This window comes from Oncorhynchus nerka, linkage group LG27 (assembly GCF_034236695.1).
Source record: "Oncorhynchus nerka isolate Pitt River linkage group LG27, Oner_Uvic_2.0, whole genome shotgun sequence".
Taxonomy (NCBI): Eukaryota; Metazoa; Chordata; class Actinopteri; order Salmoniformes; family Salmonidae; genus Oncorhynchus; species Oncorhynchus nerka.
The window spans coordinates 43,748,491-43,772,114 of record NC_088422.1 but is presented as its reverse complement, the minus strand read 5'-3'; the positions used below and the strand labels follow the sequence as shown (position 1 = coordinate 43,772,114).

The 23,624-nt window shown below is 42.6% G+C and overlaps 3 protein-coding genes across 5 annotated transcripts in view; 2 read left to right on the top strand and 1 right to left on the bottom strand.

Moving 5' to 3' along the window:
* ndufaf2 (NADH:ubiquinone oxidoreductase complex assembly factor 2) overlaps window positions 1–14,396 on the top strand; it is a 37,490-nt gene extending 23,094 nt beyond the window's left edge. The window contains exons 2-4 of the mRNA XM_029638306.2: window positions 9,954–10,043; window positions 10,858–10,898; window positions 12,726–14,396. Of these exons, the coding sequence (XP_029494166.1) occupies window positions 9,954–10,043; window positions 10,858–10,898; window positions 12,726–12,968 (374 nt within the window). The 3' untranslated portion in view covers window positions 12,969–14,396. The remainder of the gene's footprint in view (window positions 1–9,953; window positions 10,044–10,857; window positions 10,899–12,725) is intronic.
* Window positions 14,397–14,456: 60 nt separating this feature from the next.
* LOC115111831 (small integral membrane protein 15) lies at window positions 14,457–18,731 on the bottom strand. Of its 3 annotated transcripts, none has more exons than XM_029638308.2 (2): window positions 18,625–18,731; window positions 14,457–15,510 (listed from the first exon to the last, which is right to left on the bottom strand). In XM_029638308.2, exon 2 carries the CDS (start codon window positions 15,483–15,485, stop codon window positions 15,261–15,263), a length of 225 nt encoding a protein of 74 aa, XP_029494168.1. In that variant the 5' UTR covers window positions 15,486–15,510; window positions 18,625–18,731; the 3' UTR covers window positions 14,457–15,260. The 3 variants fall into 3 exon arrangements, with proteins under 3 accessions (XP_029494168.1, XP_029494167.1, XP_029494169.1); XM_029638307.2 differs by having other exon boundaries at window positions 18,620–18,727; XM_029638309.2 differs by lacking the exon at window positions 18,625–18,731 and adding an exon at window positions 18,525–18,545.
* Window positions 18,732–22,145: 3,414 nt separating this feature from the next.
* Window positions 22,146–23,624, top strand: part of LOC115111829 (zinc finger SWIM domain-containing protein 6-like) — a 50,039-nt gene continuing 48,560 nt past the window's right edge. The window contains exon 1 of the mRNA XM_029638305.2: window positions 22,146–23,009. Within this exon, the coding sequence (XP_029494165.1) occupies window positions 22,583–23,009 (427 nt within the window). The 5' untranslated portion in view covers window positions 22,146–22,582. The remainder of the gene's footprint in view (window positions 23,010–23,624) is intronic.

Genomic DNA, 23,624 nt, shown 5'->3' with positions numbered 1-23,624 from the left:
AGGACCTCCGATTGGGACAAAGTTTCACCTTCCATCAGGACAATGACCCTAAGCCCACAGCCAAGACAACGGAGGAGTAGCTTCGGGAGAAGTCTCTGAATGTCCATGAGTGGCCCAGCCAGAGCCCAGACTTGAACACGATTGAGCATCTCTGAGACCTGAAAATAGCTGTGCAGCAATTCTCCCCATCCAACCTTGACAGAGCTTGCAGAGAAGAATGGGAGAAACTCCCCAAATACAGGTGTGCCAAGCTTGTAGCGTCATACCCAAGAAGAGTCTAGGCTGTAATCGCTGCCACAAAGTACAGAGTAAAGGGTCTGAATACTTATGTAAATGTGATATTCATTTATTATTTTTTTACATTTACACAAAAAAAAATGTTTTGCTTTGTCATTATAGGCTATTGTGTGTAGATTGATGATGAAAAAAATAACAATTAAATCAATTTTAGAATAAGGCTGTAATGTAACAAAATGTGGAAAAAGTCAAGAGGTCTGAATACTTTCCGAATGCACTATACCTCTTTCCTTATGTTCTCATCAAGCAGATCTGGATTTCTATTCCAGTTGCTCTTTATGCTTCTCCACCCTAGCTTTTGATGCAGCCCTCTTTCTTTCTTTAGTAACAAGATGTTTGATTATTCCGGTTGTTCTGTTTTATTAGACTACTACATTATTACAGTACACAACCCCTAAAGGGGCATCACACAAGCAAATGTTAAGTTGTTTTCCTACCTCAAAAGTAGTCTTATGGGGATAGTTCACCCAAATTACATTAGTACATTGGTTTCCTTAACGAATAAGCAATCGATGAACTGCTGTGAGGCAGCAATCCATGCTTTGTTTTTGTTTAGCATTTATAACACAAAACCATGTCCAAATCATCCCAAAGTGTGACGATTGTATAGCTCAAAGTTACTTTAAGATGATTTGGAAATTAAATGTGAAAAATGCTAATATCAGGGATATTCACTTTACATTGGTTTTGTGCTATTAATGCTAAAAGGTTGGAGACGGTGACGAAGTAAACACAACCCAAGCATGGATTGCTGTCTTGTCTCGTTCATAGACTGCTTACGGGTAAGGAAACCAATATGTGAGTAAGCTGTAGGCTATAAAAAAATAAAGAGAATCGCACACTCTATATGTACAGTGCCTTCCGAAAGTATTCATACCCTCTGACGTATTACACATTTTGTTACAGCCTGAATTCAAAATTGATTCAATTTTTTTTCACCCATCTACACACAATATCCATTAATGACAAAGTGAAAACATGTTTTTAGAATTTTTGCAAATCTATTGAAAATGAAATACAGAAGTATTCACACCTCTGTTAGAATCACCTTTGGCTTTGATTTACAGTTTGAGTCTTTATGGGTAAGTCTCCAAGAGCTTTTCACACCTGAATTGTTCAATATTTGCAATATTTCAAATTTCTTCAAGCTCTCAAGTTGGTTGTTGTTCATTGCTAGACAGACATTTCCAAGTCTTACCACAGATTTTCAAGACAATTTGAGTCAAAACTGTATCTAGGCCACTCAGGAACATTCAATGCTGTTTTGGTTAGCAACTCAAGTGTATATTTGGAGGTGTGTTTTAGGTTATTGTCCTGCTGAAAGGTACATTTGTCTCCCAGTGTCTGTTGGAAAGCAGACTGAACCAGGGTTTCCTCCAGGATTTTGCCTGTGCTTAGCTCTGTTTATTTTTTATTAAAAAAAACAACTCCCTAGTCCTTGCCGATGACAAGCATACCCATAACATGATGCAGCCACCACCATGCTTGAAAATATGAAGAGTGGTACTCTGTGATGTCTTGTTGGATATACCCCAAAAATAACACTTTATATTCAGGACATGAAGTTAATTTATTTGCCACATTTTATGCAGTTTTACTTTAGTGCCTTATTGCAAACAAGATGCATGTTTAAAAAAAAAAATTTTTTAAAGTATGGGCTTCCTTCTTTTCACTCTGTCATTTAGGTTAGTATTGCAGTGTAACTACAATGTTGTTGATCCACCCTGTTTTCTCCTATCGCAGCCATTAAACTCTGTAGCTGTTTTAAAGTCACCATTGGCCCCATGGTGAAAGCGGTTTCCTTCCTGTCCGGCAACTGCGCTAACTGTGTCTTTGTAGTGACTTGGTGTATTGATAAACCATCCAAAGTGTAGTTAATAACTTCACCATGCTCAAATGTAATATCTGCTTCTTTTTTTTCTTTTTTACCCATCTTACCAATATCAAATCAAATCAAATTTATTTATATAGCCCTTTGTACATCAGCTGATATCTCAAAGTGCTGTACAGAAACCCAGCCTAAAACCCCAAACAGCAAGCAATGCAGGTGTAAAAGCACGGTGGCTAGGAAAAACTCCCTAGAAAGGCCAAAACCTAGGAAGAAACCTAGAGAGGAACCAGGCTATGTGGGGTGGCCAGTCCTCTTCTGGCTGTGCCGGGTAGAGATTATAACAGAACATGGCCAAGATGTTCAAATGTTCATAAATGACCAGCATGGTCGAATAATAATAAGGCAGAACAGTTGAAACTGGAGCAGCAGCATGGCCAGGTGGACTGGGGACAGCAAGGAGTCATCATGTCAGGTAATCCTGGGGCATGGTCCTAGGGCTCAGGTCCTCCGAGAGAGAGAAAGAAAGAGAGAAGGAGAGAATTGGAGAACGCACACTTAGATTCACACAGGACACCGAATAGGACAGGAGAAGTACTCCAGATATAACAAACTGACCCTAGCCCCCCGACACATAAACTACTGCAGCATAAATACTGGAGGCTGAGACAGGAGGGGTCAGGAGACACTGTGGCCCCATCCGAGGACACCCCCGGACAGGGCCAAACAGGAAGGATATAACCCCACCCACTTTGCCAAAGCACAGCCCCCACACCACTAGAGGGATATCTTCAACCACCAACTTAGGTGCCCTTTGCGAGGCATTGGGAAACCTCCCTGGTCTTTGGTTGAATCGGTGTTTGAAATTCACTGCTCGACTGAGGGACCTTACAATTACATGTATGTTTGGGGTACAGATATGAGGTAGTCATTCAAAAATCATGTTCAACATTATTATTGGACATGCAATTTATTCTGACTTTTTAAGCACATTTTTACTCCTTTAGGCTTTAGGTATTTAGGCTTGACATAACAAAGAGTAATACTTACTGACCCAATACATTAAAGATTTTTATTTTTAACTGATTTGTAAAAATGTCTAAAATCATAATTAGACTTTGACGTTATGGGGTATTGGGTGTAGGCCAGTGGCACAAAATCCCATCTTAAATTCAGGCTGTACAGAATGTGGAAAAAGTCAAGGAGTGTGAATACTTTCTGAAGGCACTGTAAGCTCCCAGTAATGTATTGGGTATAAACCACCAATGTTTCGGCATCATCTTGTATTCATCTTTGAATTTGAAAAAATTAAATAATATTCGGATCCCAGTGTCCTGTTGAAGAAGCAGAAGCTATTATTCCTGGGGTCCACACAGAACATGACAAAATACAGGAACAGCAACACAAATGGAAACTAGGAACACTACGACTAAAGAGAACAGTATTACTACTTTAAAAGTATTACTATTTAAAAAGAAAGAGAAAAAGAAAACAAATGTAAGACTAAGAATAATGTTTGCGTCTCTTCACAGCCCGCAATGTTCTTTGAGGTTGCCTTATTCGTTTTTTTAAACAGATTTTATTGCTTGCCTGAGTTACCTGAGGCGGAAGAGAATTCCATGTAGTCATTGCTTTATACAGTACTGTGCGTCTCCCAGCCTCTGTGCTGGACAATGGGACTGTGAAGAGACTCTTGATTGTGTGTCTTGTGGCCATAAGCCGGCTTATGGCTCCCCAAAAATGAAAACACAATAATATTATTATATATATTTTTTTTAATCTAAACTGCTGCCAGCCAAAATGACACGGAGAAAAAAAATCCCATTGCAAAGTAATGATTTTTATTCATTGATATAAATACATTTGTCACGACTTCCGCCGAAGTCGGTCCCTCTCCTTGTTCGGGCGGCATTCGGCGGTCGACGTCACCGATCTTCTAGCCATCGTTGATCCACCTGTCATTTTCCATTTGTTTTGTCTTTTTTCTACACACCTGGTTTCATTCCCCAATTACATGTTCATGTATTTAACCCTCTGTTTCCCCCATGTTTTTGTGCGTGATTGTTTCTATGTTCATTCGGTACGTTATGGCTGGTTTTCGACGGGTGCTGTTTTCACCCGTGCCTAATTGATTACCGTTTATTGTTGGTCAAGTGTATTGTTACCTTGTGCCTTTATTTTGAGTAAAGTACGTTGCTCACTCATTCTGCTCTCCTGCGCCTGAGTTCATGCACCAGCTACACCCACCTTCTGACAACATTTGACATCTTGTTTAACGGTCTATAGGTTCATTTGCATCATTTAGTGGAAGTACATTGGCCTGTGTGTATTTTTGTTAGCCGTCATGTATCTTATTTATCCAACACACAGATCACACGCGGACATTTTGAGCTGAATTTCTCCTGCAGGTCCTCAGCTGGTTGCTACTGGAGTAAAACATGCTTTTATAAGCCCTTTCATTGCGCAACAATTCTAAATGCAATCGCGTGTTAAAAACAGTTTTGGTGCACTATTAAAAATCGCTACTATTTTTATTTCTCAACTGGTAATTGTAGCTCACCTCCCATTCACCGTTCAAGTGCAGACAACAGGCTGTCAACGTGTCACCCAACGCTTTACAATGTGAGCAAGAAGCAGTATGCATTTTGAAAACATACTTGTTGAAATCTGACTGTTTTATTTAATGTTATTAGGCATGTCTTACCTTGCTTCAAAGTAGCTTATAGGCAAAATTCGACCATGGAAACATGGAGGTCATTATTTTATAAAGACTTCATAGGCGGTGAGTTTCAAGTTTGGGAAAGCTTACAATTTATCCTACCATTTCTATCATTCTGCGTGGCAGTTATAATTTTTTTCATTTCAATAATTTTTAAATTTTTCAATCATTATCCTGTGGTTAATCATAAAAATCTGAATTAAAATGTTTCAAATCTAAAAATTAAACGTCAACTAATGTGAGATCACCAGCCTCTGCCGAATGGACACATTGATACACTGTGATCCATTGGTGGTTAAAAGAAAATCCGCGCATTGGAACTCCGTCTGTAGGCCAATAACTTGTTATTTAACTAGGCAAGTCGGTTAAGAACAATCTTATTTGCAATGACTGCCTACACCGGCCAAACCCGGACGACGCTGGACCAATTGTGGGCGCCCTATGGGACTCCCAATCACGGCCGGTTGTGATACAGCCTAGATTCAAACCAGGGTGTCTGTAGTGACGCCTCTAGCACTGAGATGCAGTGCCTTAGACCGCTGCGCCACTCGGGAGCCATTGCTTTTTCACATCGAAGGGGGAGACTGTTGGATTTTTTTTCAAATAGCTCACTGTGATATATTATTATTCGCAATCGATATAGGAAAGTGTTTTTTATTTTATTTTTATTTTTACATTTCTACGCAGCAGGCCAGGTACTTCTATGCGTGCTTAGGTGCGTGTGCTCCCTCAACATGATCATGACAGGGAAACCATACACATGCTCATTGCTAACATGGAGCACTCCAAACGAAAGATAATGAAAAAATTGACAATGACTGAAAATTATGGTTATGAAAAAAAAAATCTTGTTTCTCACAAGTGGGGGGGGGATCAATGGGCAAACAATTGACACAATGAATGTGCAAGAACTGTCAGGAGCCATTCTGCAGAGAGACTCGCCTATATCTTCGCTAACACACCCCTCCCTTCTTTTCTCAACATTTTAAATTATACTCGAGACACATTATCTTCAAACATAATTTAGATGCTTTTCAATGACAGCCGCAACTCAACAATCAGCCAGGCCTTTTGCCACGCACTGCCCAAATTGTGGGCTTTCCAAATAGGCATAGGCCTACAAGCGTGTGATTTGAAACAATTCAACAGCAATTTTTTAAAATAAGCTAATGATCATCAATTCCTCTGTGGCTAAATCATGCTTTCTGGTGAACTATTTTCAATGATTTTTTTTAATGTATAGACAGGAGTAATTATATAATTTGAGCAAATTTGTTTCCATTTACTTCCCTATTGGCCTCACCGCTATACCATTTCTCCCCTGTCCATTGGCTGTCAACTTGTTTTCGTTGTCCAGAAGCCAAGGGCATAATCCTAGTCATATTAGCAACCCATCCTAGTTGTTCCATCTTTAGATTCCACCTCTTTCTAAGTATGGAAGCGTTATCGGGTGCGCTGTTTAGAATGATTTCCCAGGATACCATTTTTTGGGGGTCTGGGAAAAATCGAAGAAAAAATAGTTTTTGAGTGTAGTTAACCTTTAATTCAAGTGTGCATGCACATAGCACTGTTTGGTTAGCAGTGTATCTGTTGCACACACAGTGTGATGGGAGTTACACTGTACATGAATCATAAACAGTTTTTACCATTACCTTAACTGAACGTCTAATTACCATAACAGACAACCATATGGTAATGAGAAATTGGCATTACAGTAATGAGAAGCTCTTAGGAAATTTAGTTAACAATGGCAGAAGCCATTTATTGACACATTCATGCTCTTTCTAATCTGTTATACTGTAAATTATGAAATCAATTTTGCTCAAACATTACACATTAATGGTAATGATAATCTAAAATGGATAAAGGGGGTGAATTATCATATTTAATCATGAGAAAGGACCAGCTTATCTTGTAGACATCTTTGAGCTTCTCTTCGTAGTAATGAATTATGGGTCGAAAAAACGTAATACAAAAAAACCCACTCTACTTTGTGCAGAAATGCTACGGTAATGAGAAACGTGCTCAGACACCTTTTTATTTTATTTTTATGACTAGTTTGTAATGTGAATACCCAGACCTGATAACTCTCTTTGAATATGTACCGCTTTAAACAATATTTAATTGGTTTTAATTAAATATGTTTTTTTTTTATGTTTTTTTTTACAAATGTAATGTATTTAAAGTCCTACAAAATTGACCTGGATGCATTACGGTAATGACATTGAGTAAACATTTTCTTAAAAAAAAAGAATTGGGCTGGCTCTGCAGTTTAAGCTCAAAACAACTTAATGAGCCAGAAACCAAGCAAAGTGAGCCTTAGTATGATAGTAAATTATTTTAAAAAATTGGACGATATATAGCTGAATTCTTCAGACTTGGTTTCATGAGAATTGTCAGTGTGCGCGAAAGCTTGCACGGGTGTGGGTGTGGTGGGAGGAATGGGCTTGTTTCATAAATATATGTACATATTTTTTATTAAAATCCAAGGATAAAAGCCATGGTAGAAGGATTTAGTCATGCCAGCAATTCAAAAGTGGCAAGACGAGGGAAGCGGAGAGAGAGAGAGAGGGCGTTGGAGAAAGCAAGAGGGGGAGGTAAATGTGTGTGAGAGAAGTGGGGGGGTGATTGCTTCTCTCTATGCTTAAGCGCTAGCTAGGCTATAGTTAAGCAGAACGCTTGTATAATTTGTATAATTTTAACCATTATATTTATCCTCCACCACCCACACCCAATGCAAATGTGGATAACACCGGTTTATAATTAGCTTATTACCTGTTGTAAATGTATTTGTTGGTATTACCTAGGATGCCAGTCTTTTTGCTTGGATTTGATGTCCTCTGGGTTTTCCTACGAAGCTGCTCTCAGCTGAATGATAAAGGCCTGTATGTAAACAAATAGAACAATATATATGATCTCTTTCCTCATAGTCTGAACCAACTGATAGGCCTAGCTACTGTGCAGTGGGCTTATGTAACTTAGTAACTACTGTAGCATAGCTGCCTGTACACTAGTCATTAGTCTAGAGCATAGCTAAGAACTAAAGAGCAGTAGGCCCGATTTACTATTGGTGTATCTCAACAGCCGAAAGGGCCTTCCTTTCCTTGTCTCCTTTCCTTCACCTGCATTGATCAAATCAAATGTATTTATATAGCCCTTCGTACATCAGCTGATATCTCAAAGTGCTGTACAGAAACCCAGCCTAAAACCCCAAACAGCAAGCAATGCAGGTGTAGAAGCACGGTGGCTAGGAAAAACTCCCTAGAAAGGCCAAAACCTAGGAAGAAACCTAGAGAGGAACCAGGCTATGTGGGGTGGCCAGTCCTCTTCTGGCTGTGCCGGGTGGAGATTATAACAGAACATGGCCATGATGTTCAAATGTTCATAAATGACCAGCATGGTCAAATAATAATAATCACAGGCAGAACAGTTGAAACTGGAGCAGCAGCACGGCCAGGTGGACTGGGGACAGCAAGGAGTCATCATGTCAGGTAGTCCTGAGGCATGGTCCTAGGGCTCAGGTCCTCAGAGAGAGAGAAAGAAAGAATTAGAGAGAGCATACTTAAATTCATACAGGACACCGGATAGGACAGGAGAAGTACTCCAGATATAACAAACTGACCCTAGCCCCCCGACACATAAACTACTGCAGCATAAATACTGGAGGCTGAGACAGGAGGGGTCAGGAGACACTGTGGCCCCATCCGATGACACCCCCGGACAGGGCCAAACAGGAAGGATATAACCCCACCCACTTTGCCAAAGCACAGCCCCCACACCACTAGAGGGATATCTTCAACCACCAACTTACCATCCTGAGACAAGCCCGAGTATAGCCCACAAAGATCTCCGCCACGGCACAACCCAAGGGGGGGCGCCAACCCAGACAGGAAGATCACATCAGTGACTCAACCCACTCAAGTGACGCACCCCTCCTAGGGACGGTATGAAAGAGCCCTAGTAAGCCTGTGACTCAGCCCCTGTAATAGGGTTAGAGGCAGAGTGTGATGTGATGGGAAAATTAAACTGGTGAAGCAGATAGGCCTACCTGGCATACATCTTATTGCTTTCACCTGTCCTCTGTCTTAATAAAGGAGAGGAGGCAACATGTTGGATATGGTCCGTGGACTAGCTTTCCTACTACTCCAGCCTTATCCATCCATCTACATGTCATATCTATCTGTTATCATTGGAACAACAATCAGGCTCATCAATCTGGTGTGTGTTTGGAGATGGTGGTGCCATTTGTCCACTGGTCTTTAGCTCTGTGCAGATTAATGGAGTTGAGTGGAATGGTGATGGAATGTTGACATATTGGTCTGTGTTTGGAAGTTGATGGCATGTTGACAGATTGATCTGTGTGTGGAATGTTGTCCGTCCATTCATCCTTCACAACAGCTGATGTGCAATGCATGCACCACGCATCATCTCTCTCTCTAGAGAGCCCCCACCCCCTATCTCTCTCTCTCTCACTCCCTCTCTCCCTCACACACTCCCACTTCTGGGAATGTGATGTGATATGTCAGTGTGGCAGGAGGGCAGACATCATTCATTAGTGAAAGTTGTGAGAACCTCTACAGCTGCGTCCTAAGGATCATGGCCTAAAATCATTTGCCTCTCTCTTACCCTCTCTCCATCCTTCCATCCCTTCAACCCTCCCTCCACCTGAATGTGACTGGGCCTGCTCGACTGCCCCCCCCCCTCCCCCCAATTAATTGGTGGTGTTTCTACTAGCGCTGTAGGATACAGAATGTGAGAGAGTGTTTTTAGTATTCCTCTCAGCTCATCTCTCTTGTGTTGCCTGTGATATCTGACCTCTTTTGTCTCCTATATGGCTTGATGTTGATTTGGAGGGCATTGTTGGAGGGGGGGGGGGGGGGGGTAGAGAGGTTTATTTACATAAGGCTTAGCCCAGATTTCGACACACTTGGAGAGATCTGAGAAGCAGGCCTGAGGGCCACGAGCTAATCATCCATGTCCTGTCGTGTGCGTGCGATATCTAAAATGTTTGTCTGGTTTTTTTTTTTTCGATTTTTTTTAATGCGCTTGATCATGTGCATTTTCATGCATTAATGTTTTTCAAAAATCTCTCTGTCATTGTTTACTTAGGGAGGATTGTTCGGGCCAAGCGGATGGTGGTGGCTGTTAACCCTACAGAGTTTGAGTACCTGGAAGGCAACATACCCTCAGAGTGGGATGGTAATGCTGAAACACTGACACTTTAGCTGTTTGTCTGCTAGCCTCCATGATATGGTGTCATGGATACTGTGAATCTGGAGCTCGGGAATACACTGTAGTACAGAATAGTGCTAGGCAAGAACAACAACTGTACTAGAACTAACATTAATCGCCTAGGCTATTTATTCAGAAATGTATTCATGAATGTATCAGTCACCCTATCTGCCAATGTCAAAAACTGTTTCCATTTCCCATACAACTAGATACAAAATGTTTTGTCTCTGACTTGCTTTATCCACATTAAGCCCTCATCGTCCCGCTCTCATGCATTTTCATCAGGATGCAAATAAGAGGGGGATAAGAAGCCCTGAGTCCCGGCATGCTGAAGGAAAAGCTGGGAAATCTCTCTCTTTCTCCAGAGCCTGCCCTTCCAAAATACACCTAAAAAAAGAACAGAGGCGGGAGAGCTAGATAGATGTAGAGAGGTTGCTCTAAGGATCAGAGGAGGAGAAATCTGCAGTCTCTACTCTTATGCTGTACAGTAGTTGAAATGCAGTAGCAGTACTACAGTCCCCTTTCTGCTTAGACTGGCAAATCAGAGTGATGCCATATTCTGTCTGTTGTCGGGCTGGAATTGTAATGCATGAAAAACAGGCCAAAATCTGTTTGAGATCACTTACTAGTTAGATACTGTTTTAATGTACCTATCGAGTAATTACACAAGTGTGATGCCATGCAACTGGCGTTACATTGGATGTCCGGTGTAACTGTTCATTTTGCTGGCGTGCTATGTGTGCAGTGTGGGTGCTCTAACTCTGTCTGTTCCCTCATCCAGCTTGGATCCGAGGCAGACGGAAGCAGCCCCCCTCCATTGAGGTGCGTATCCCTGCTGTGTTTTTGGGGAGCGCTGTGGGGCGGGGTAACCGGGGGGGGGGGGGGGGGGGAGACGCTCAAGAGAAACACTTTGATTTGCTTTCTCTCAGTTTCCAACAGAGCCAAGGAACTTTAGGGGACAGGTGTTAAAAATAAACTGGAGCTGGCGTGTGAAGGTGCTAGTGAGTGTAGACAGTCACAGCAATATGCCTGACATTTCGACGTCAAGCTGACGTCTTCCTCCGAGGAAACGTCAGTCACCTTTTCGCATCCTGTACAAAGGATTAAAGTGAGAATAAAAAATCAATCCCTTCCTCTTTTTTTTTTGTCGGGGGCTCCGACTCCTTTTTACCTCTGATTAGCCCTTTTGGACGTTTTTCTTGGTAAGCCATTCTCGTGATTTTTATCATTGTTGAGCACCCCTTTCCTTTTGTTTGCTGAAGCGCGAAGGCCCACCTGAACTCGGACATCTTAATGCTTCCTTGTTCATAGAGGACGATTGACTTGAAATTATACACTGAGTGTACGAACATGCGCTTTCCGTGACATGGTCTGACCAGGGTGAAGCTATGATCCTTTATTGATGTCACTTGTTAATCCACTTCAATCAGTGTAGATTAAAAAAAAAATTTAAGCCTCGAGACAATTGAGAAATGGATTGTGTGTGTGTGTATGCCATTCAGCGGGTGAATGGCCAACACAAAAGACTTAAGTGCCTTTGAACGGGGTATGGTAGTAGGTGCCAAGCGCACCGGTTTTTGTCAAGAACTGCAACGCTGCTAGGTTTTTCCATGCTCAACCGTTTCCTGTGTGTATCCGGCCAACTAGACACAACTATGGGAAGCGTTAGAGTCAACATGGGCCAGCATCTCTGTGGAACTCTTTCGACACCTTGTAGAGTCCTTGCCCTGACGAAATGAGGCTGTTCTGAGGGCAAAAGGGGGTGCAACTCAATATTAGGAAAGTTCCACAGGAGGTTGGTGGCACCTTAATTGGGGAGGACGGGCTTGTGGGAATGGTTGGAGTGGAATGATATCAATTACATCAAACACGTGGTTTCCAGGCCATTTCATTTGCTCCCTTCTGGCCATTATTATGAGCCGTTCTCCCCTCCGCAGCCTCCACTGGAGGGTTCATAATGTTTTGTACACTCGGTGTATAACTGCCTTTTGTAGTCTCAATAAGTCATATTCAGTTTAGGCTTTGTTGGTATACAAGGTTCATCTAATCGACTATAATTATTATTATTATTATTTGTCCATTTGAAATGGAGGCTATGGGAAAGCCTTTAGAAAGCAAATACCCAGGCACCCTCTTCTGTATATTCCATGCCAATGGCCAATGTCATCCCACCTCAGTGTTGCCAGAACATTCTATTCCAATTTTCTGCTTACTGTCAGCCCATTCGCAGTCGTCCACAGCTGGAGTAGTGGTGTAGCCAAAACCACTCCCCCGGCACTTTGTCCCCTTCTTAACGCTTCCTCTCGTCCCTGTCCAAGTCAACATAAATTGATTGGATTAAATCCTGTCATTAACAAGCTGGAGAAGCAGCTCAATATGCTCCCCCTGCTCCCCAAAGCAGGGCTGTATTGCCCTGGTCTCCCTTCGCCGTTCCCAGCCCACTAGTTCTGCTGCCAACACACAACATCAACACATCCAGGCTTCCCTCACTCTCTGACTCTGCCAAGGCAAGACTAACACCACAGACTGGACACTAGTTTATGGATGACTTGAGAGGACTTCACTGTCACCAGTAGCTATCCCTTCAAAGGACTGAGTCTCTGTTGAAAAGCCTCGGTTAATATTGTGTATGTTCCCTACTCCCCACAGGAGCTGGTGAAAAACCAGCACTACAGGGAGCACATCAAAGGAAAGGCGAGGGAGGTGGATGAGAGAGAGCTGGCTCTGCAGGCTAAGGAGTACGAGGAGGGCCTGGTGGCTCGGCCTGCACAGACCATAGCCAAGGGCCACGCCGCCGCCACTAGCTTCGGCCAGCCAGAGACCAGTGAGGAGCCTGTCAGTACAGCCAACACATTCCAGCCTGGTTCCTGGATACCCGCAGCCAAGAAATAGCCACACACACACACGCTCACTGGGTCATGATACCAGTACTGCGATACTGGATTTTCCATGGTAAAAAAATAAAAACATGAAGCAAACTGAACTCCTGCAGTTGTGTGATATAGCTTGGGAAATAAACAATTACTCTGGGTAACAACAGAAGGCTGTGTGTTTACAAGATTAGAACTGTTTTTCTGCTTCATGTTTTGTTCCCTTGTCATGGTTCTTCTGAGTATTGCGATACTGGTACCTAACACACAATGACACGATGCTACACACAAGAAATACACACAGGCTATATGCAGTGCTATTCATAGTTTGCCCACACACACACACACACACAACTAAGAAATAGACACACACACACATGCATACTGTGCATATGCACTCTCTTCATACCCACATCCAAAAAACTAGACATCTGTAAACAAGTATAGGCCCTCCCTATGTAAGTATTCACAGGCTTCCTTCCATCATTACCACCATGGATCGGCGACCTGAAAAGACTGAACAATTGAAATCGGCAAGATCGAGAGAGGATGCTGGGAAGGAAGCATGATCTGGCCAGCTTCAATGACCTTTTCTCATTTGCGCATAATTTCGTCCTCCACTCTCTCTTCTGTCCTCTCCTCTGTGACCCAGAAACCGATAAGTGGTTGAGGAGATGCCAATTCGTTAGCAGGTGAACAAAAGGGTCTTCCCATCCTCGATAGCCACGTCATCAGGGAAAGTCATGTCTCTCCTACCGGAGATCTTTGCGGAAGAGTTTTGAAATCTTAAACAGCTTTTGAATCAGCTTTTGTTTGTCGGAGGAGAAAAGCATGCACACATTAAAAACAATATGCTACTTATTGTTTTATCTATAAAATGTCTTGCACAACTAACTCATTTGTTTTTATCACTTTTCACATGCATTTTGGGATCTGGACTGGGTTGTATTCATTAGTGCACACCATAAAACGTTTGGCAACGGAAACCGGTCACTATGCTCTTAAATGTGACGTAAGCAGTTTAATGAATATGACCCTGGTTATGATGTAAACTAATAATGGAAGCTCTGCTCTTCATATGCATTGAATCAGGGAGTACTTGACAGTGAATGGCATTCATGGGGTGTGGAAGACAATTTTATCTGATCTCCCTGACCCTACTGTAAATTCTTTGTATATAAAGTTCAGTTGTAGGTAGTCAATATATCTTGTTTGATTTGTTGTGGATTATAAATGAAACTGCAAGGCTTGAGAGAACTGGGATGTGATGTAAGGACTGGAAAGTAGGGGGTCCTGTGTTTCTCAATTGGTAGATCATGATGTAGGGTTTGATTATCCACAGTTCGGGCAGTCATCTTAAGGTAGCAAGGTATGTATGCACTGGTGTAAGTTGATTTGGATCAATTGTCTGCTAAATGGCATACATATTAAATATTTTTCTGCATGACAAGGTGTAATTTATTTAATGGCTTTGTATTTTATATATACACCCCCAACACATGACACTACAAACCTTTTAAACAATTCTTTATTTTTATTAAATGACGGAAAGGATATCGCACAGCTCACAAGATGGTTGCAGGTCTCAGGAGTAGTCCCTTTACAAGAAGTGTGTGTTATATTGTCTAGATGTTAAAAACACTGAATAAAACCCATGTATGAAAATTGCCTGGCTCTCTTCTTGGTCGAGTTCCTGCCAGACTACAGTACACTCCTGCCAAATGTCAAAACACTTGGATTGGTGTTTAACTATAATCAAAACGCATGATATAGCTATCCATCTATGCCGACTGAACAGTTGACATGGCATGCAACCATTGGTTGATGCACAGGTGTTGCACTGCATCTAGTTGGGCAGGAACTCAAACTTTTCAGATAAGCATCATTCAGGGAGGGTTATGATTTGCAAGGAGAAAACAGCCATATTTTTTTATTCAGAACTTCATTAAAAACAAGAAAATAATTCAGATATTTAATTAGTAACTTCAAATGGATAACTTTTTTTTTTTTTTTTTTTTACAAGTTAATGAAATCGTTGGAGCGAAGTTGTTACAAATGGAATGCAAGGTACTGCAACACCACCAAGCTCAGATGGTGGATCTCCACATTGTGATGATAGTCCCATCGAATGAGCCTCCCCGGTCTATACCGTTCCCTCAGCGCTGTAAGGCCTCCATGTAGGGCCTACATCCCTCCTACACTGGACAAGAGTGCTGGGCTGGGTTGAAGAGACAAGGGGTGGGGGTGTGGCAAGTAAAGAGAGTGTTGAGCTGTGTACTGTAGCCACTCTTCTCTCCTGATCCCGCTCTCCGGCTCAGTCTTTCTTGATCCTCTTGGCTTTGGCGATGTTCTCCTGGCGTTTCTGCTTTTTCTTCTGCTCGCGGTCGCGCGCCTCAATCATTTTGGCCAGTTTCCACGACAACAGGGCGCTTGCGATGAAGAGGGGTGTGAGCGCCAGGATAACCGTCGTCAGAAAGCCGTACGGGTCCTTAGCCGCCCACTCCACCACGTACTCCGCCCACGCCCGCACGTCAATCATCCTGATCGCCAAAAGCAACTCCAATCTGAAATATGGGAATAACGAAAAATGTAATTATTAACAAATTAGAAGCTTGGGGCAAAACTTAACCACGGATCTACATTCAGATTATCCAATCCAAAACTAAACAATTATGGGAAGAAATAATGTCGGAGAAATGTATGTTTAGGCCTATATCTTGTAACATATACACTGAGTGGACAAAACATTAAGAACACCTGCTCTTTCCATGACAGACTGACCAGGTGAAAGCTCTGATTGCTTATTGATGGCACTTGGTAAATCCACTTCAATTCAGTGTAGATGGGGAGGAGACAGGTTAAATTAAGATTTTTAAGCCTTGAGACACTTTTTATTTTACCTTTATTTAACCAGGTAGGCTAGTTGAGAACAAGTTCTCATTTACAACTGCGACCTGGCCAAGATAAAGCAAAGCAGTGTGAACAGACAACACAGAGTTACACATGGAGTAAACGATTAACAAGTCAATAACACAGTAGAGAAAAAAAGGAGTCTATCTACATTGTGTGCAAAAGGCTGGATTGTGTATGTGTGCCATTCAGAAGGTGAATTGGCAAGACAAAAGATTTAAGTGCCTTTGAATGGGATACAGTTGTAGGTGACAGGCGCACCGGTTGTGTCAAGAACTGCAACACTGCTGGGTTCTTCCCTTGTTTATCAAGAATGGTCCACCACCCAAAGGACATCCAGCTAACTTGACACAACTGTGGGACGCATTGGAGTAAACATGGGCCAGCCTCCCTGTGGAACGCTTTCAACCTTGTAGAGTCCATGACCTGACAAATTGAGGCTAAACTGATTGGCAAAAGGGGGCTGCAACTCAATATTAGGACGGTGTTTATTTTTTTGTATACTGAGTATATTTTCCAAAGGCACTATGCCAAAAGGTACCACTGTCCCACACACTGTTGTCCTGCTGAACATTTAACAGCTAACTCTAACATTTCCAATCACCAACAGGTGCTGCTACTCTAACATAGAAGTAGCCCAGTCTCCATCAATACAGCCACACACAGCTTCAGATTTCAAATCTAACCAATTCACATTGGATATATTGTATGCTGGACTTTATACCTACCGGTATACAAGAGGAAAATCAAATGTGCACTACAGTCAAGCTGCCCCCGTAATTTTACAGTCTCAACCACAGACACTACATGACCAAAAGTATGTGGACATCTGCTCGTCAAACACCTTATTCCAAAATCATGGGCATTAATATGGAGTTGGTCCCCCCTTTGCTGCTATAACGGCCTCCACTCTTCTGGGAAGGCTTTCCACTAGATGCTGGAACATTCCTGCGGGAACTTGCTTCCATTCAACCGCAGGAGAATTAGTGAGGATGGGCACTGATGTTGGGGGATTAGGCTTAGTTTGCAGTCGGTGATCCAATTAATCCCAAAGGTGTTCGGTAGGGTTGAGGTCAGGGCTCTGTGCAGGCAAGTCAAGATCTTCCACACCGATCTAGACAAACCATTTCTGCATGGACCTCGCTTTGTGCACGGAAATTGTCATGCTGAAACAGGAAAGAGCTTTCCCCAAACTGTTGCCACAAAGTTGGAAGCACAGAATTGTCTATAATGTCATTGTAGCGTTAAGATTTCCCTTCATTGGAATTAGCCCGAACCATGAAAAACAGCCCCAGACCATTATTCCTCATCCACCAAACTTTACAGTTCCACGATGCAGTCGGGCAGGTAGTGTTCTCCTGGCATTCGCCAAACCCATATTTGTCGGTCAGACTGCCAGACTGAAGCACAATTCATCACTCCAGAGAACACATTTCCACTGCACCAGAGTCCAATGGCGGCGAGCTTTACACAACTCCAGCCGAAGCGTGGTGATCTTAGGCTTGTGTGCGGCTGCTCGGCCATGGAAACCCATTTCATGAAGCTCCCAACTAACAATTCTTGTGGTGACGTTGCTTCCAGAAGCAGTTTGGAACTCGGTAATGAGTGTTGCGATTTTTACGCACTTCAGCACTCGGCAGTCCCATTCTGTGAGCTTGTGTGGCCTACCACTTCGCGGTTGAGTCGTTATTGCTCCTAGATATTTCCACTTAACAATAATAACACTTACAGTGACCGGGGTAACTCTAACAGGGTAGACATTTGACAAACTGACTTGTTGGAAAGATGGCATGCTATGACGGTGCCACATTGAAAGTCACTGAGCTCTTCTGTAAGGCCATTCTACTGTCAATGTTTGTCTATATGGAGATTGCATGGCTGTGTGCTCGATTTTATACACCTGTCAGCAACGTGTGGCTGAAATGGCCGAATCCACTAATTTGAAGGGGTGTCCACATATACTTTTGTATATATATTGTGTTACTCCACTAGCTAACTTATGTCACAGTCCAGCTAGCTAGTAGCCAATTCAGACGCTAAATAGGGTTAGGGTTCCCACACGGCCATATTTCCATGTTACTGCGCATGTTTATGGAACACAGATGGATGACAGCATTGACTAACGTTACCTGTGCTGATTAGCTATCTGCGTCTCCGTACACCTGTGTGTAAACGGAAGGCACAGACGTGTTTGTCACTGAAAAATACCGTCTGCAACTGTGTTAAACAATACGTGTATATCTTGCATTTGTGAACTTATTTTGATGTGATATGAAAGTAGATAGCTTTATGGTTCTAGAACCGTACCGCAATTGAGAATCCATTCCCGTTAAGATGGTGTATTTGACTGTCAGAGCCAATTCGTCTCTTAACATAAAATAAGGTCCTAACGTTAGGCAATAGGTAGCCCAATAATGGATTAAATGCGCCTATTTAGCATATCAAACAGTCAACTAGATACTCTAAAAGTTGGTGACGTGTAGTTAGCTAACGCTAGCTAGTATTCTTTACCATGACAATGATGTTTAAAGGGAGGTTTTAGTACTCGAGCAGCAAAAGACAGATTGCCTCTTTTACAACCAACATTAGCTAATTTAGCAAGCTACATAAAACGGTTAGCTTCATTACGTTAGCTTCTGTAAACAATTAAGATAGCTCCTTTATTTACATTGTAAAACCACTTCATTGCCCCATCAACGTTGATCTAGTTTAGCAGTAAGCACAGCGATAACAGTTCACATCGTATAATTAAATTAAACATACTCAACTAAGAGAAGTTTTTATTTTTATCCCACGCTGATCTGGCACCAGGAAGTGGGTTCTCACAATTGGTTATGACGTGACACCCTAGCATATAGGGAACTGTAGTTTTATCATGATAGAACATGTACGTTTTCAGGCACACTAGGGGTGCGTTTGTAAATTCAAGTTGAAGTGCCAGAGTGTACTTTGGGCGTTCGTAAAATCAGAGTGTTTCGCTGTTGGGACGTTCAGAGCGCTCTAGCCGAGGAGTAGGGTTGAGCTGAGCCTTCTAGCTTCACCAGCAGTTAAACACCCAGCTAACGTTGGCTAGCTTGCTAGCTAATTCCAGACTCACACGAGAGAACACCTCACTCTGACCATGTTCCTCGCCCTAGGCTGGTTTAATGTTATCCAGAGCGTTGGTGACTGTAACTGTTCTGATGGCAACAATTTAATTACGTTTTTTTTGCCGACGTTTACTGGCACCAGTCATATTCAACGGGTGTCGCCCATTTGTAAATTGCACAGTTATTCTGCTTTACTGTACACTCAAACGAGAGCTCTGAAATCGGAGTAGATAGCCAAAGTGAATTTACGAACGCACCCGTAAACACCGTAATGGGCGTTCTCTGCGTTCTAGCGGTGTGTTTGAACTGCGCATGTGTTAGGACCAGCCGAGCGAGATTCTCTTTTTAGTATGAGTGAAGTGAGTTCGGGAAAATTGATTGGAACGTTATGCGTCTTTTATAAGTAGTTTTCATATACAAGATTTATGTCCTAACTCAGAATCAAATATGCTTCCAAAAATAACATGTTCGCTGTGGTAGAACATTTATTTTGACTGGCGATTTTCTGCATTTATCAGGTAGCCTGTTTTCAGATGTGTTCATGTAAACAGCATTATCAGGGAAATCGTTCTTCCTGCAAAGCATGTAAACGTTTTAATCGAACTCTTATATTAATCTGACTATCAACAATAATCGCATTATGGTGTGCATGTAGTGAGTCGAGAGCCATCCATTAAAAAAACGGTAAATTCAAGAACATTCTTTGCCAGTGTGACGGGATATGATATACCCATTTTGGACCATGTTTAACAAAGGACCCTAATCAATTGTGAACAGGTAGACATGTATAAAATCACCCCTAGACCTTTTCAGGTGAGCGCTGTGTGGCTTCATTCTGAATGTCTTGTGCTGTGTCACAAGTGTGTTTCTTCGGAGGAAACCATTTTGGGACCATGCTGTTTTGACAATTGTTATGTTCAAAGTGCTCAAAGGGTAGGCCTATGTTACTTCATCTGCATCAATGTTTGTTTATTTGAGTTAAAACTGAAGAAGGCAGTGTTAAATGTCCTTTGATGGTCAAAATAAGCAACCAGTTTTCTGACCCTGAGTGACAAGAAAAACAAGAATAATTTGACAAAGGAGCTGCAGGCTGTTTGAACTTCCTGTGAGGAAGTATTGAAACCAAATCGGGTTTGGTCACATCTGCTCCATTCATATGGCGCAGATCACTTTCAGAGCAGTTCAAAGGCCCCTGCACACAGGGGAAGGAGAGGGGTCAGACTGAAACACATGCAGGACATCCAGACAGGCAAATGCACATACCAAGCAGAGGGCTTGCAGTTGGGATTTTGTATGCTCATTTAAACTGGGCAAGGTTTTTCTTTCCTGTTCAGTGAATGAGTCCATGACTTTCCATCTGTTCTTGTTAAGGCAAATATGCTTTTTTTTTTTAATCACAGCATTCAACAGACCATATAGGCTTACAATATACTACAGTATATCAAATTATTATTTGCCTACTTGGAAGGTGCACCTTTCTGGACCTAAACTTAATTTCCATTACAAATGATGTGATGGGCTTGTAATAGGTTTAGGGAATATGCCCTATTTAAACAGTTTTGTTTATTCCATAATTTTGGTGCTTGTAATAGAGCTTTGCTGAAATGGTTGCTATGAACTGAATATACTGGATACAAAAAGCTAGCGGATTGTAACGGGCTAATGTGATGCTCCATTAACCGTTACAAGTTAGTTATTGTTTGGCGTAGCACAGAGAATTTTCAACCAACTTTAACTTGGCGATACATCCTCAATTCCCAACTTGGAAGACAATCAATGTCAAGTTGCACGGGGGTTTGTTTGAATCTAGAAAATGCTCTGCGGGTTAAGTGTTTTTTTGCTCCATGAATTAATCTAACAATGTGTACGCTGCCATCTTGTCTTTCAAATCTACTCTCATTGATCGAGACAGGTGAGTGTCATCATGACATGCTGCACTTTGGGGTGGACTCTCTCCATCAATGAGAGAAGATTTGAAATAGACAAAATGGTGGCAAACACATTGTTGGATTACTTAATGGAGATTTTTAAATGTTCGTTTAATAATGGAGCATTTTTCTAAATAAAATGAACCCCCTGCAACTTGACATAGACATTTAGAACACATTGGTTGCCTTCCAAGTCGGATATTGAGAAGGTATTGACAAGTTAAAGTTGGTAAAAAATGTGCTGTGCTACGCCAAACAGTGCCTAACAGCCAGCTGGAACAGATTAATGGTCTGTCTAGGTAATATTTTTATAGGTATATATAAATATTTAACATTCCATTTCTACATAGTCTAGGCATATAGGCTAGTTATAAAGTAATGTAGGGAACAGCAGGACAGGGAAGTGAACTTGGGTCTCAGGTGTGAAAGGCAAATACCTTACACATCGTGCCAATAGCGTTAACTCAATTAGTAGGAATTGTAATATGGCCCATATAGGAGCTCCGGAGTGGCGCAACAGTCTAAGGCACTGCATCTCAGTGCTAGAGGCGTCACTACAGACCCTGGTTCGATTCCAGGCTGTATCAGCATTGCTTGCTCTTTGGGGTTTTAGACTGGGTTTCTGTATAGCACTTTGTGACATCGGGTGATTGATTGATATTTCAACTGGCCGTGATTGGGAGTCCCATAGGGCGGCGCACAATTGGCCCGTGTTAGGGTTTGGCTGGGGTAGGCCGTCATTGTAAATAATAATTTGTTCTTAACTGAATATAAATATAGTGAGCTACATTGCCCACTCCAAACGGGAAAGCACATCCCCGTGCTTTGACTACTCAGCCCCTTTACATGTCCGGTGGCCACATCCCACTTCTGACACCAACGTAGTGAACGGTGGAGCAGAGAAGCGAATCCTGTTCACATCGCGCCAATAGGGTTAACCCACTTGGTGGGAACTGTAACTTAGCTCATATAGCGAGGATCGTATTCAAACCCTTTAATATACATGGGCATTCATAAAAAGTGTTGAATTTAAGGCACTTTTTCGAGCATGCAAGTGGACTGTGTGTGTGTGTAAGCTTGATGAGGTCAAGAGAGAGGCTATTGATAATAGAATAAGACCTGTATTTATACAATTACTAGAGAATTCACTCATCCATATCCTCAGGTTCCTTTCAAGCCCTCTCCCCTCGCCTACGGTTGAGAGCCCTCTGAATTTAGAAAACAACCCAGTCACTCGTGATGTTATTGAGACGAGAGAGCCTGCGGTTGGTTGAAGTCTTCAATTCGGACCCAGTTTAAAATTCGGTTTTATTTAAACTCTTGCTTCTTTTACCCTATAAAACCACACATGGATTAGACCCCGCCTTTAAACTCAAACGCAAACAAACTTCAAAGTCTCTTCGGCTGCAAAGGCCCCGCCCTCTCGCTCCGGAATGGCTTCACAAAGGATTTGCCGACGTTCGGGAATTCCGCCTTCAGTTCCTTTTTTAGCGCCACTCGTGCGCTGGAATCTGTCCAGGATCACACCCATCTCTGTTAATTTGACAACACAAAGGACTTCACTGAACCCGAAGACACCGCCTACTATTCCAAATAAGGGTCGCCTCTCCATGTACGGAAAACAATCGGCTGGAGAGCGTCTTTTTCTCTTCCTTATCCCGTTTATATGATCCGAGAGGAACTGCGCTACAAGTTACAGCGGTGCGATCATGGCGGAGCGAGTCCAGCAGCCCCCGGCCAAGCGGCTCTGCTGCCGGCCCGGCTACAACCCGGCATGCAGGCAGGGGCAGCGGGCTGGAGGAGTACTTTGTGGCGGTCCGGGGTCCGCTCCAGGGGGATTGGGAAAAACACACAACCCCGAATCGCTGCTCGACATCGCGGCTCGGAGAGTCGCAGAGAAGTGGCCATTCCAAAGGGTGGAAGAACGGTTCGAACGGATTCCAGAACCCGTCCAGAGAAGGATCGTGTACTGGTCGTTTCCGAGGAGTGAAAAGGAGATCTGCATGTATTCTTCGTTCAACGCAGGGGGAGATGAGAGTGGAACTAGCGGGGAAAACAATGACGAGACCCAGCTGCCTTTCCTACGGGGTGTCACTCTGCTGGAGGGCGGTTGGGTGGACAACGTACTGCAAGTCGGTGAGTAGCTTTCGCTAGGCTACTGGGAAATATGATGCTGGCCGGGGAGTAGCTAACACAGTTCCAAGCTAACCCACATTGCTTGGAATTTCAAGGGAACCATGTTTAGTCAAACGGCTCGTGTTATTTCAATTCTCACAGACTAAGTCATTTGCAATTTTCTACCCACACTCATCCCATGCGATTCTATATTTTCCAGTAAGGGGGTAGGGTAACCTACAGAAAACAACCCAGCTACCCTACCCCCTTGTTTTTGCCCAGTGCGCATATAAAATTGCTCTGAGCCATTCCCAATTGAAAGCTTAGCACTTTGTTCCTATTTTCGTGATCGTTTGTGTCTTTTCAGCTTGCTGTCCCCCTCCAATGGGTAACCAGACAAAAGCCCCCCTTTTCACCACTGGCTAAATAGAAGATATTTAGAAAGGTTGGGAGGGACGGGGATTTAAAGCCACAGCGCTTCTATTTTGTTTGCTAAACACCATGTAAGCTTTTCCTCTGCTACGTTTTCAGCATTCGTGAGATATTTTTTCTTCTTCTTTCAAACACGAGAAAGGCTACGATATGGTACGCGCTAATGTATGCCAACAACGCACAATCATGCGCCCTGTTCAATAA